The sequence below is a fragment of the Amphiprion ocellaris genome, chromosome 24, assembly GCF_022539595.1.
Source record: "Amphiprion ocellaris isolate individual 3 ecotype Okinawa chromosome 24, ASM2253959v1, whole genome shotgun sequence".
Taxonomy (NCBI): Eukaryota; Metazoa; Chordata; class Actinopteri; family Pomacentridae; genus Amphiprion; species Amphiprion ocellaris.
In genome coordinates, this window is record NC_072789.1 from 19,712,477 (window position 1) to 19,726,914 (window position 14,438).

The 14,438-nt window shown below is 36.9% G+C and overlaps 1 protein-coding gene across 2 annotated transcripts in view; it reads left to right on the forward strand.

Annotated features, from left to right (window-relative positions):
• Nucleotides 1-10,741, forward strand: part of LOC111574653 (protein boule-like) — a 16,809-nt gene extending 6,068 nt beyond the window's left edge. The window contains exons 2-13 of one of the 2 annotated variants that reach the window (XR_002746650.3): nt 464-654; nt 2,753-2,905; nt 3,144-3,235; nt 3,316-3,370; nt 4,240-4,315; nt 4,410-4,561; nt 5,260-5,331; nt 5,412-5,447; nt 5,524-5,640; nt 7,574-7,666; nt 9,264-9,468; nt 10,700-10,741. Coding sequence is in view for 1 of the 2 variants with exons in the window: in XM_023279392.3 (XP_023135160.2) it covers nt 631-654; nt 2,753-2,905; nt 3,144-3,235; nt 3,316-3,370; nt 4,240-4,315; nt 4,410-4,561; nt 5,260-5,331; nt 5,412-5,447; nt 5,524-5,640; nt 7,574-7,666; nt 9,264-9,386 (993 nt within the window). In the remaining variant the exon portion in view is untranslated. Of the gene's footprint in view, nt 1-463; nt 655-2,752; nt 2,906-3,143; nt 3,236-3,315; nt 3,371-4,239; nt 4,316-4,409; nt 4,562-5,259; nt 5,332-5,411; nt 5,448-5,523; nt 5,641-7,573; nt 7,667-9,263 lie in introns of both variants that reach the window. The other variant, XM_023279392.3, reaches the window with a different exon arrangement.
• Nucleotides 10,742-14,438: the final 3,697 nt, after the last annotated feature.

Consider the following 14,438-nt stretch of genomic DNA (forward strand, 5'->3'; position numbering starts at 1 on the left):
GTCTGAATTTAAGTCAAACTAAACACAAACGTTTTTTTTCATGAACGAGGCGAAACACAGGTTAATGAATAGACAGTTTCTTGAAGCTTCTGTTCAATATTTACTGTGCAGTAGATTCAAAACGTGATGCAGCATGACAACACAAATCAACATGGTTAAAACTACTACTGCCACCACTACTACTACTAATGCTACTACTACTAATAATAATAATAATAACAATAACAACAATAACCGCAACCAAGATAATAATAATAAAACAACAGGAACAACAACAGGAGAAACAATAATAATAATAATAATAATATAATCAATGTAATAATAATAACGATGACAAAGTGAAAATATAAATGTTTTATTATAATAATAATAATAATAATAATAATAGTAATAATAATAATAATAATAATAATAATAATAATAATAATAATAGTAGTAGTATACTTCGTGTGTTTCCGTCCAGGTTTCGTTCGTTTCCGTAGTGCCGGAGTGATGAGATCATAGGTCAGAAGTCACCGGTGAAGCGGGGCAGTAGAACCGGCCGCCACGTCGAACCGGGCCATGAAGAAACCAACATTTGAACCAGAATAAAAACATTTACGGATACAAACGGGACACTTTAACGCGGACATGGAGGCTGAGAACCAGAACGCGGTGAGCTAACTGGCTCCTTTAGCGCCCTGCTAGCTGCTCTGCTAAGCTAACTGTGCTAACGCAGTCATGTAAAATCTGTTTTTTGTTCACATTAAATAACTTTCAGTGACTTCGGTCGGTGTGGTATTATGTTATCAGTGTTATGAGATCAGTGTGCTGTATATTATCAGCCTCTTTCACTCCTCACATCGAGGCTCCGTTTGTTAAAATGAGCCAAATAGAAAATGCTAGCATCATGAAAGATTAGCTTGGAGCTTAGCATCCGGCAGTTAGAGCTGAAAGTTCAGGAAACTGAGCTTATTCTTATTATTATCATCAACCCTGTAAAGCCATTTGTACCATATTTGATACATTTTGGGGGGGTGGGGTGGGGGGGAGTGGTTCTGGATCAGGCTTTACAGGGCTAAAGTGTTTTGTTTGTTTGTTTTTTTTTTCCATAACATAACATTACAAAACCTTGTTAGACATTTGAACCCTAACCCTCAACTCTGGACTTAATTGTCCCTTTAAAACACAGTTTCTGATTCGTTAAACCTCTATTCTATTTGTAAAAAATGCAGAAAATTCCACTTTCTTTTCTAAATCCACAACATGTAAATGGTCAAGTCTGGAATAGATTATAGGAGAAAGTCTCTAAAATACAGCACTGGTTTGTGAAACCTATACTCCAGGGGTGTCCAGCATGTGGCCCGTGGGCCAAAAGTGGTCCTCCAGAGGGTCCAATCCGGCCCTCAAAGTGTAAAAATTGCAGAGACGACATTAACTGCAGATTGTAAATTAGTAAAACTATGAATTTAAAATAATTTCTAGACCATGACAAGTTGATTTTATCATAAAGTAAAGTATTAGATTGCTCATTGTTCTTTTGTCATTTTGTGTCTCATTTTTGTAACTTTTTGTGTTGTTTTTTTGTCTGACTTTTGTTGTTTGTCTCGTGTTTTTGTCATTTTGTTTCTTGCTTTTGTAATTTTTTTGTCTCGTTTGTGTCTTTTGTCCATTTTTTGGTTGCTTTCTAACTTTTTTGACTCTCTTTTTTGTTTTGTTTCGTGTCTGTCTCATTTTTTTCATTTTGTTTCTCGCTTTTGTCGTTTTTTGTCTCATTTGTGGTGTTTGTCCATTTCATTGTCACTTTGTAACTTTTTTGTGTAATTTTTTCTCTTTTTTCTCATTTTGTTTCTTGCTTTTGTCATTTTGTGTCTCATTTTTGTAATATTTTGTCTTTTTTTGTCTGGCTTTTGTTGTTTGTCTCATTTCTTTATTGTTTTGTGTTTCCTTTTCGTCTCGCTTGTGTTTTTGTCTTATTTTTGTCATTTTGTCTTTGGCTCTATTTGCTATTTTGAGCATAATTTTGTCATTTTGGGGTTTTTTTGTCTCGCTTGTGCTGTTTGTCAATTTTTTTGTCGCTTTCTAACTTTTTTGTCTAATTTTTTGTCTCTGTTTTATTTTGTGTTGTTTGTCTCATTCTTTGTCATTTTGTTTCTCACTTTTGTTGTTTTGGGCCTCATTTTTGTAATATTTCGTCTGATTTCTGTTGTTTTTTTGTCTTTTTTTGTCTGACTTTTGTCATTTGTCTCATGTTTTTCTCATGTTGTTTCTCGCTTTTGTCATTTTTTGTCGCGTTTGTGTCCATTTCATTGTTGCTTTGTAACTTTTTGAGTAATTTTTTGTATCTTTTGTTTCGCATTGTCTTGTTTTTGTCATTTTGTTTCTTGCTTTTGTTGTTTTGTGTCTCATTTTTGTAATATTTTCTCTTGTTTTTGTTGTGATTATGCTGTGATTTTACTGATCACTGGAGATCAAATTGGGCTGAATGTGGAACTAACCTGAACTAGAATGAGTTCGACACCCCTGCTTTACTCTTTCTGTAAAATTCCAAAACAAGTAATATTTCTATGCTTTTCCCTCATGTGGATCTTTCTTCTTAGACTGGTCAAATCTGTCCTAGATGGTCTTAGAAAGGCTGACGACTCTTTAAAACTCTTTTTTGATTCGTGAAACCTTTATTCTATTTGCAACACAATGTGCTCGACTAATGTTTCTTTCTGGCCCACAATGAAAATGCAACCATGCCGTGTCGTTTTCTGTTTTTCTTTTCAAGTTCACGTCTTGCTGTCCATCCCAGAGCGGCAGCAGCTCCTCCACCCCGGACATGTTGCCTCCAGAAAACCATGCAGACGGCCTGAACCACCATTCCCACACATTTGGCACCGTTATCCCCAACCGGATCTTTGTTGGTGGGATTGACTACAGCGTAAGAAGTGTCTGAATGTAGAAAGGTGGAGGAGGGAAGGATGATAATGTGTTTAACAAACTGTTATTCAGCAGCAACATCACATTTCTCCTGTGTAATTACTGAGATTCCAGTGTGGCATTTTCAATGACTTGCATGCAGATGTTTCACAGACGCCCCCTGCTGGTCATAAACTCACTCAGCAGCCACACTTTGTTTTGTAATGAGAGCTCGATCTGAAACCTGCATGTGTTTTAAGGTCAATGACAGCGACCTGCGATACGTCTTCTCACAACATGGTGCGGTACAAGAGGTGAAGATTGTCACAGATCGCTCAGGAATGTCAAAAGGGTGAGTTAATTGCTCCATTTTTTATTCATCCATTATAGGATATTAAAGGTAATTTGCTTTAATTCTGTGTCTTTAAACAGATATGGGTTTGTCACCTTTGAAACCCAAGAAGATGTCCTGAAAATCCTTAGTAATGTAAGTAAAGAATAAATAAACAAGTGTACTGAACGGGATCATTCTTTAATGTTATTTGAGGGGATTTGATATAATTTCTGTAATATTTTATTGTCTAGATTTTAGTGGCAGAGTGGTCTAACCCATAACCCAAATACAGCAATACAGTGGAATGTTAGACCATTCTTGAAAACACAAAACTTAGAACCCATTTTTCTCAAAAACTACAGGAAGTGGGTCAGATCACTCTGCCTCCAAACCCTTATTGTCCAAATGCTTCAAAAATTATCCAAAATTATTCCAAATGTGTCCAAAATGACTTGAAAATGATCCAGATTTGCAGAAAAATTTCCTGAAATGACAAACATTTGTTCAAAATATCACTAAAATTGTCCAAAATGACTCAAAAATCGTTCAGATTTACTTAAATCTTTTCAGAACTAAAATCATTAAAAATGACTGAAAACTTGAAGAATGACACTAAATTTTTCCAAGATGCTTCAAAAAGTACTAAAAATGATTCCAAGTGTGTCCACAATGATCCAGAATTACAGAAAATATTCCAGAAATGATCTAAAAAATTCATTCCAAATATCACTAAAATGGTCCAAAATTACTTAAAAATCATCTCAGTAACTTCAGAAAGTGGGTCAGACCACTCTGCTTCCAAACCCTTCATTTATTTTCTTATGTTAAATTTATTTTATGTGTTTTTCATGAAAAAAAATGTGTCCCTGCCTTAATAATTGGAGATAGATGATTAAAAATGAGCAGTAATTACTGAAATAAGACGTTTTATTGTTCTAAATTGTCGTAGCAGCTGTAGGTCGGTATGATAGTGCAGGATTTAGTCTCTTGTGACGTCTGTCCCTTCGACTGCTTCATTAAAGGCTAGTAGAATCTGTTGCAAAGACAAGAAGCTGCTCATTGGTCAGGCCGTCAGGAAGCATCCGCCCTCAGGACGAAGTAAGTCCGCTGTCTGAAAATATTCAGCTGAAGGTTTAACTGTGTCTGGACCACAAGGTGACCTGTTGTTTGATGGTTTGTTTTCGTCTCGCAGCTAAGAGCGTCCCCCCAGCCAGCCCTGAACCTGCCGTCCCCCAGCAGATGTCCCTGTGTCTGACCACGTCCACCGGATACCCCTACACCTTCCACAACGGAGTGGCCTACTTCCACTGCCCCAACATGAGCCCTCCTGCTCACCACTGGCCTGTAACTACCATGTGCTCATTTATCACGTTTCCCTCAATCTAAACAGTTAGAACCAACAGAAACAAATGTATGTTTGTTTTAATAAGCCGGCCTCCCAAATAAACCAAGTATATGAAGTTCAGGTTACTTTATTTGCACCTGTATGTACTGTAAATGCAAGAAACCAACAAAAGTCCATCTTTCTGTGCTTATTTTATGACATTTTGTTCATTTGCAGGTGAAAATTTTGATTAAAATACATAAATAAGCCCAAAAAAATGCAACTAAGTTGCACCTACATGCTAGAAACCAACAAAAATCCATCTGTCTGTGCTTATTTTACTATACTGTGTCTATTTGCAGGTGAAAATTTAGATTAAAATACCTATATAAGTTTTTAAAAATGCACTTAAGTTGCACCTACATGCAAGAAAATGTGTCCACAATGACAAAAATAGTCCAAAATGACTAGAACTTTTCTAAAATTCCCAAAATTCGTCTACATTGTGTCCAAAATTAGATGAAATCTGTTTATCTGTTCATCCAAAATTGATCCAAAGTGACGGAAAAAAGTCTAAAATGACTCAAATGTGTCCAAAATCAAATCAAATTGTGACTACAGCATTGTCAAAGTGACTCAAAATGAGACTAAAAAGACATAAATGTTGTCATAAACATTTTTCTAACCGTCCCAAACGGTAAAGATTATTTCCTTGCAGGCTGCCCGTCAGCTGATGCTCCATCAGTCCCACCAGCCCGTCTACCAGCCTCCAGCTCATCACCACTACCAGGTGAGATCAGCTGATCCGCTACTTTGCCCTCCATCAGTGGTTTGATTTAACAGCTTCTGTCTCCCTCCTGCTCTCCTCAGTGTGTCCCAAACCAGTATCAGTGGAATCCTGTCCAGGTAAACAAAGACAAGCCTTGGTTGCTCTTAATGGAGGGGAATTTTGTCGGTTGTTGACCGTTTTTTAATCGTCCAGCTGGCGATGCCCTCCGGTGCAGCCGTGTGTTCCCAGCCGTCAGATTATCTTTACCAGCCGGCTGATGGAGGCTCCGTCCAGAACCCTGTAGCCGTCATGGAGGACGGAGCAGCAGAGGTACACCTTTACCAAGAATAGCAAACTAGTTCAGCTGAATGAGTCATTGCATGTAGTAGTATAGTACAGTACAGGGTTATAGTACATATATAGTATAGTACAGTACAGGGTTATAGTACATATACAATATAGTACAGGGTTATAGTACATATATAGTATAGTACAGGGTTATAGTACATATATAATATAGTACAGGGTTATAGTACATATATAGTATAGTACAGTATAGGGTTATAGTACATATACAATATAGTACAGGGTTATAGTACATATACAATATAGTACAGTATAGGGTTATAGTACATATATAATATAGTACAGGGTTATAGTACATATATAGTATAGTACAGTATAGGGTTATAGTACATATACAATATAGTACAGGGTTATAGTACATATACAATATAGTACAGGGTTATAGTACATATATAGTATAGTACAGTATAGGGTTATAGTACATATATAGTATAGTACAGTATAGGGTTATAGTACATATATAGTATAGTACAGGGTTATAGTACATATACAGTATAGTACAGGGTTATAGTACATATATAGTATTGTATAGTACAGGGTTATAGTACATATATAGTATAGTACAGGGTTATAGTACATATATAGTATTGTATAGTACAGGGTTATAGTACATATATAGTATAGTACAGGGTTATAGTACATATACAATATAGTACAGGGTTATAGTACATATATAGTATAGTATAGTACAGGGTTATAGTACATATATAGTATAGTACAGGGTTATAGTACATATACCATATAGTACAGGGTTATAGTACATATACAGTATAGTACAGGGTTATAGTACATATATAGTATAGTACAGGGTTATAGTACATATACAATATAGTACAGGGTTATAGTACATATATAGTATTGTATAGTACAGGGTTATAGTACATATATAGTATAGTACAGGGTTATAGTACATATACCATATAGTACAGGGTTATAGTACATATATAGTATAGTACAGGGTTATAGTACATATCTAGTATAGTACAGGGTTATAGTACATATACAATATAGTACAGGAGTATAGTACATATAATATAGTACAGGTGTATAGTACATATATAGTATAGTACAGGGTTATAGTACATATACAATATAGTACAGGGTTATAGTACATATATAGTATAGTACAGGGTTATAGTACATATACAGTACAGTACAGGGTTATAGTACATATATAGTATAGTACAGTATAGGGTTATAGTACATATATAGTATAGTACAGGGTTATAGTACTTATATAGTATAGTACAGGGTTATAGTACATATATAGTATAGTACAGGGTTATAGTACATATATAATATAGTACAGGGTTATAGTACATATATAGTATAGTACAGGGTTATAGTACATATACAATATAGTACAGGGTTATAGTACATATATAATATAGTACAGGGTTATAGTACATATATAATATAGTACAGGGTTATAGTACATATATAGTATAGTACAGGGTTATAGTACATATACAATATAGTACAGGGTTATAGTACATATACAATATAGTACAGGGTTATAGTACATATATAGTATAGTACAGGGTTATAGTACATATATAGTATAGTACAGGGTTATAGTACATATATAGTATAGTACAGGGTTATAGTACATATACAGTATAGTACAGGGTTATAGTACATATACAATATAGTACAGGAGTATAGTACATATAATATAGTACAGGGTTATAGTACATATACAGTATAGTACAGGTATATAGTACATATACAATATAGTACAGGGTTATAGTACATGTATAGTGTAGTACAGGTATATAGTATAGTCCAGGTGTATACAACTAAAACTAAAGCCATGGGATCCCCACATGTATTTAGTAAGTTTGTGATTCTGCTGGACGTTTGTGTGTTTACAAACACCGCTGTTCGCTGTTTCCAGTTTGTGGAGCCGACGATGCAGCACATCTACCCAGTTTACCCTCAGAGAGCAGAAGGAATGACTCCTGTTGTTCTGCAACACGACCCTGCAAAGGTAAATAGACCTTATTCTGTGAGCAGAGAAGATACTTTAACATGGATAAGTAATGATCACCACAGAACTGTAAACTCCAACACATTTCCTTCACAGTGTTTGTCTACTAGCCTGCTTGCTGCTTAAAGAAAAATGTCCAAGAAACCTTCACAGGAAAAGTTAGCTTTTAAAAGAAAATGATTCCAGCAAAACACACTGCATTCTGTAATTCCTGTCACTGCCAGAAGAGGGAGGCAAAGGATCGAGTTCAGCATCATTTGATTCATCAAAACTCAACAAAACAGACTGACTTTTATTGTGACGCAATAATATGAACTTCTAACCTGTTTAATGTGCAGAGACTTAATTCATTTTGGATGGAATTCACCTAATTTTAGTCAAATTTTAGAAAAGTTCTTGTAATTTTGGACCCTTTTTGGCTAATTGTTGACCAGATTTATGTCATTGTGGACACATTTTGAGTCTAGTTTTGTGTATTTGTAATGATGTGTGCAGCTAGAAGCAGAACAGTGCACACCAGGATGTGTTATTTTTGCACTTTCTTTCTTCCGTTTGCTTATTTAGACTCATTTTGGGTCATTCTGGACAATTTAAATGCATTTTGGACAAATTTAGTCATTTGGGACAGATTTCACCTAATTTTGGACACATTTTGAACTAATTTTAGAAATTTTAGATAAGCTTTAGTCATTCTGGACTAATTTTGGACAAACTTAAGTCATTTTGGATGGATTTCACCTCATTTTTGACACATTTTAGGAATTTTGGAAAAGTTTGCCATTTGGGACATTTAGAAAAATATTTCTGGCGTGATTTAAGTCATTTTAGACTAATTTTGAGTAATTTGGAGAAGGTTTTAGTCATTAAGGACACAATTTGAATTTATTTTGGACACATTTGAATCATTTTTGGCATTTTTTCTGTCATTTTAGATCAATTCTGGATGAACTTAAGTCATTTTAGACTATTTTTGGTAATTTTTGATGAGATTTGTGTTATTTTAGACACATTTTCAGTCTAGTTTTGTTTTATTTTTGCAAATTCTTTCTTGTATTTGCACATTTTGGACTCATTTTGGTTCATTTAGAACATTTTTTTTGCATTTTGGACAAGTTTTAGTCATTTTGGACAGACTTCACATCAGTTTTTGACACATTTTAGGAATTTTTGATCAATTTTAGTCCTTTGGGACATTTAGAAAAATATTTTTGACATTTATGTCTTTTTAGACTAACTTTGTGTCATTTTGAGAATATTGTAGTCATTAAGGACACAATTTGACTTTATTTTGGACACATTTGAGTCATTTTAGACTTTTTTTCTGTCATTTTGGATCAATTTGGGATAAACAAGTCATTTTGGACAGATTTCATCTCATTTTGGACACAATTTGGACAAATTTTAGGTAAATTCTAGTCATTTTGGACTATTTTTGGGTAATTGAAGCAGTTTTGGAAAATATATTACTGTGAGGAACCTGGTAAATGTCCCAAATGTCTAAGACTCAGTATTCACAGCTGGGTGTGTTTGTCTCCTGCCATGTTTCTGCTAATGCTCCTCCTCACTGAGTCATCATGCGTCACCTTCTCCTCCACAGAGCCCGATGTTTCCTCCCTCTCAAGTCCACCTGAAGCCAAAGTACTGCCGCTACAAGGACTTCCACTATCTGCCAGATCCAGTCGAACCTCTGGACGTCTCCATGTTTCAGCCTCTCATGTAGTCTAAAACCCTCAGACAGCTCAGGACACTCCGTCGTAGTTCTAGTCTGTGGACTGAAACATGTGCCTTACAGCGTGGTGAAGGTAAGCTCTGGCCTCGTCGGCTTCATCGGCCTCAGTCAGGAGATTATCTGCAGCTGGATGGACGGTGGTGGAACAGCAACGCTAGTAAATCCAGCGTTACAATACAGTAAACGTTGGATCTGAAATCCCCCAAAATTCAGATTTACAGGTTCCCTGCTGGAGCAAAATAAAAGCCAAGTTCAAGTTTATATTTCTTGAAAAAAATAACTATAATAATAATAAAAAACAGGGTGGTTAGAGCTAGATCAGTTAGATCAAACATACTTTAAAGTCCTCTCGTTTGTTTTCATGTTGTGCAAAAGCAACTCGGAACACATTACAGCTGCGATTATTAAATATTTTTGTAGTTCTTACCATGTCGGCTCCCTGTTTTTACCTAATCGTACGAAGGAGCCTTTGCTGCACTTGATTCCTGATCCGTGGGTCAGCTTCCGAGCAGCGCTTCAATGCGTTTTCTACCGTTTTTCAACACGATGACGTGAAGAAATGTGTCCACAGAGCTGTGGTTGGACGTCGAAACGGCACAGATATAAGGGCGACGTGATATTTTTGTACGTTCTGTATAAAGTAGGCCGATAAGTGATGCACTGGTGTTTATATTTGGAAATCTATATGTCAACGAGTACTTTTTTTTTTTTAATAAAATTCAAATGAAGTGGAGGTTGGCCTCCAGCACCCTGCTTTTCAAAAGCAGCTCTACCAAGTTTGGTTGTGTTTTTGCAACGTAAAACTTCACAATTCGCCTCCAAATCCTGTTAAACCTGTCGCAAAACAGAAGCAGATGAGATCATCTCACTGAAGATGACTTCAAACTCGATCGCTCTGCTAAGTTGCTCCGTCACCAACAAACTAATAATAGAAATATGGCTGAATAACTTGTTGGGAAATTGAATTTGTCAGTTACAGTTCAAAATGCATTTTCAATCTTTTTTAGATATTATCCACTTTAAATGTAACTTTCATTGTCAGGTTTTTCCCGCCATCCTATTGCAGCAGCACTGAAGCTTTAATGTCTCTGTAAACGTTTCAGTTTGAGGTGTTTGTGCTTCTAAGTCAGGTATAGAGTCTGTAAACACACCTGAAACTGTCAGAGTGCCTCGACAGTTTCTGCATTGTCATATGCTTTGTTTGTTGAGCTCAGGTTTTCTTCTGCTGTTGACGTTGATGTATCTGCGCAGCGTCTTGATGAAACTGCCCAACAGTGACTTGTTTTGTTCTGACGTTCCCTCAGGTGTCTGTGGTTCTTCTGTGGAAATAAACGTTTTCGATGGTGTTTGGCTTTACATTCATACGCAGCAACAGAACGGAAGGAAAATACGCTCAGTGAGATGAATAAGAAGTGGAATCACTCATTTTTAAAGCAGAAGATGGTGTTTAAAGAGAAAATATTTGCCCCCCTCACATTCATATTTTTTTTGCATGTTTTCCCCACTTTAATGTTTAAGATCATCAAATAAATGTAACTATCAGACAAAGATAACCCAAGTAAACACAAAATGCAGTTTTTAAATAGTGATTTTATTCATTAAGAGAAAATAAATCTGTTCAAAGCTACCTGGCACTGTGTGAAAAAGTAAGTGCCCCCTAAACCTAATAACTGGTTGGGCCACCCTCAGCAGCAACAACTGAACTCAGATGTTTTCTATAACTGCCAATGAGTCTTCCACATCTCTCAGGAGATATTTTGGTCCACTCCTCTTGGCAGAATTGTTTTAATTCAGCAACACTGGAGGGTTTTCGAGGATGAACGGCCTTTTTAAGGTCTTACCACAGCATTTCAGTTGGATTCAAGTCCAGACTTTGACTAGGCCACTCCAAAACCTTCCTTTAGTCTTTTTTTTTTTTTAAGCCATTCAGACGTCGACTTGCTGGTGTGTTTTGGATCGTTGTTCTGCTGTAGAACCCAGGTGCTCTTCAGCTTGAGATCACGAACTGATGGCCAAACATTCTCCTTCAGGATTTTCTGGTAGAGTGAATGAACCAGGAGGAATGAAACTCTGCCGACTTGAGGAGACCAACCTGGAGGAATGAAACTTGGCCGACTTGAGGAGACCAACCTGGAGGAATGAAACCCTGCTGACTTGAGGAGACCAACCTGGAGGAATGAAACTTGGCTAACCCGAGTGGACAAACTAGGAGGAATGAAACTAGGCCAACCTGAGGAGATGAACCTGGAGGAACGAAACCAGGCCAACCCGAGTGGACAAACCAAGAAGAATGAAACCCGGCCGACCTGAGTGGACGAACCAGGAAGACTGAAACCTGGCCGACCTGAGTGGACAAACTAGGAGGAATGAAACCCGACCGACCAGAGGGGATGAACCTGGAGGAATGAAACCTGGCCGACCTGAGGAGACGAACCTGGAGGAATGAAACTTGGCCGACCTGAGGAGACGAACCTGGAGGAATGAAACCTGGCCGACTTGAGGAGATGAACCTGGAGGAATGAAACTTGGCCGACCTGAGGAGACGAACCTGGAGGAATGAAACCTGGCCGACTTGAGGAGATGAACCTGGAGGAATGAAACCCTGCCGACTTGAGGAGACGAACCTGGAGGAATGAAACCCGACCGACCCGAGGAGACGAACCTGGAGAAATGAAACCCGGCCGACCTGAGGAGATGAACCTGGAGGATCGCAGATCGTTGTTCTACTGCGGAACCCAAGTGCTCTTCAGCTTGAGGTCACGAACTGATGGCCGAAGGTTCTCCTTCAGGTTTTTCTGGTAGAGAGCAGAATTCAAAAGAGGACCTAATACAGAACCCTGTGGCGCCCCCTTGAGGCTTATTACTGAGATAATTTGTTAACAGAGGAGTCGAAGTTTTTTAAAATATTACGGTCAGCGGTGTCAAACACTTTCGACGGATCAATAAAAACTGATGCATGACGTTGCTTCTCATCAAGAGCAACAATAATGTCATTTAACTGATCGATTAGATATTGGTCTGTAATGAGTTAAAATCGCTTAGAAAGTCCTACACTTTGGCCCAGTTTGTGGCCATCCTGCTCCATAGTATTAGAGGGAGTCGATGCTGTGCCAGCCGAGGCCGCTGCAGTGATGAATCAGGGTTTTTATCTGTACGAACGGGATAAAGAAGTTGGCGGGCCGGCAAAAGCAGCAAATGCCTGCTTATTAGAATAACAAAGGATTGTGTCTCGTGACTTCAGATGGAGATTTATAAAACAGCTGCCAGTGCACGGTGAGCTTCTCACTGTTGGAGGAGCTTCCAGAAAAACAGCACGCAAATCGAGTTGTTGTTGGACTGTGAAGCTGTTTCTATGTCTACAGATCACTGCTTGTTTTAAATATCCTCCTGATGTGAAAACACACACTTGTATCACAGACAGGTATATACAATATATAGACTTTTCATGGAAGAAAAGAGGTTCTGGGGCCCCTAAAAATACATGGTCACGTTTTAGAACACAAACTGCATCAGTATTTACGACCATTAACAGTGAGATGATGACATGAAGGGTTCCTCTGAAGCAGGGGTGTCCAACATGAGGCCCACGGGCCAAAACCGGTCCTCCAGAGGCTCCAATCCTTTGTAAAGTGTAAAAATTCCAGAGAAGACATTAACTGCAGATTGTAAATTAGCAAAACTATAAATTTAAAATAATTTCTAGACCATGACAAGTTGTTTAGATAATAAAGTAAAATACTAGATTGTTCATTGTTCTTTTGTAATTTTGTGTCTCATTTTCGTAATATTTTGTAATTTTTGTTGGTTTTGTCTGATTTTTGTCATTTGTCTCATGTTTTTGTCGCTTTGTTTCTTGTTTTTGTCGATTTGTTTCCTTTTTGTCTCACTTGTGTTTTTTGTGTTATTTTTGTCATTTTGTGTTTCGCTTTATTTGTTGTTTTGTGGATTGTTTTTGGTGTTTTGTGTTTTTTTTTGTCGCTTTGTAACTTTTTTGTCAAAGTTTTTGTCTCTTTTTTGTTTTGTTTCATGTCGTTTGTCTTATTTTTTGTCTTTTTGTTTCTCACTTTTGTCGTTTTGTCTCATATTTTTCATTTTTTGTCTCGTTTTTGGAATATTTTGACGTTTTTTGTCTTTTTTTGACTTGTCATTTTCATCATAATGTAAAATACTGTATCTTTCAGTTGTCTTATCTTTTCTCCCATCTTAATCTTACCTTATATAAATAAACTTGATCTGATTACAGTGCAGTAAGGCTGTTTCTCTACTAGTTAGTTTGTTTTAATCATTTTATTAATTCCTTTAGCTTTAACTCATTTGAACTGACATGTTGTTCACATGTTGTTTTCTGCATATAAATTGGTAAATTATTCCACAGTGAACATTAGCAGTCCTTCATATCAAAACCCGCTCAAGTGGCTGCATTTACAGGTGAGTGTTGTTTCAGGTACAAGTGAGACAAATCAAACTATTCTACTATTTAGCGTGCCAGAAAAAAAAAATTAATCTGTCCCAATAAATACAATGTTGACTGCCAGAATTATTGGTCTTTTTAGCCAACAATCCTTTACACAATAGATGTACACACGTGGACAAAATTGTTGGTACCCCTCGGTTAATGAAAGAAAAACCCACAATGGTCACAGAAATCATTTCAATCTGACAAAAGTAATAATAAATTACAATTCTATGAAAATTAACCAATGAAAATCAGACATTGCTTTTGAACAGCAGAATAATTTAAAAAAATAAACTCATCAAACAGGCCTGGACAAAAATTATGGTCCTCCTAGAAAAGACTGAAAATAATGTGACCATAGGGACATGTTCAATCAAGGTGTGTCTTCTAATTAGCATCACAGGTGTCTACAAACTTGTAATCAGTCAGTCGGCCTATTTATAGGGTTACAGTAGTCACTGTGCTGTTTGGTGACATGGTGTGAACCACACTAAACATGGACCAGAGGAAGCCAAGGAGAGAGTTGTCTCAGGAGATTAGAAAGAAAATTATAGACCAGCATGTTAAAGGTAAAGGCTAGAAGACCA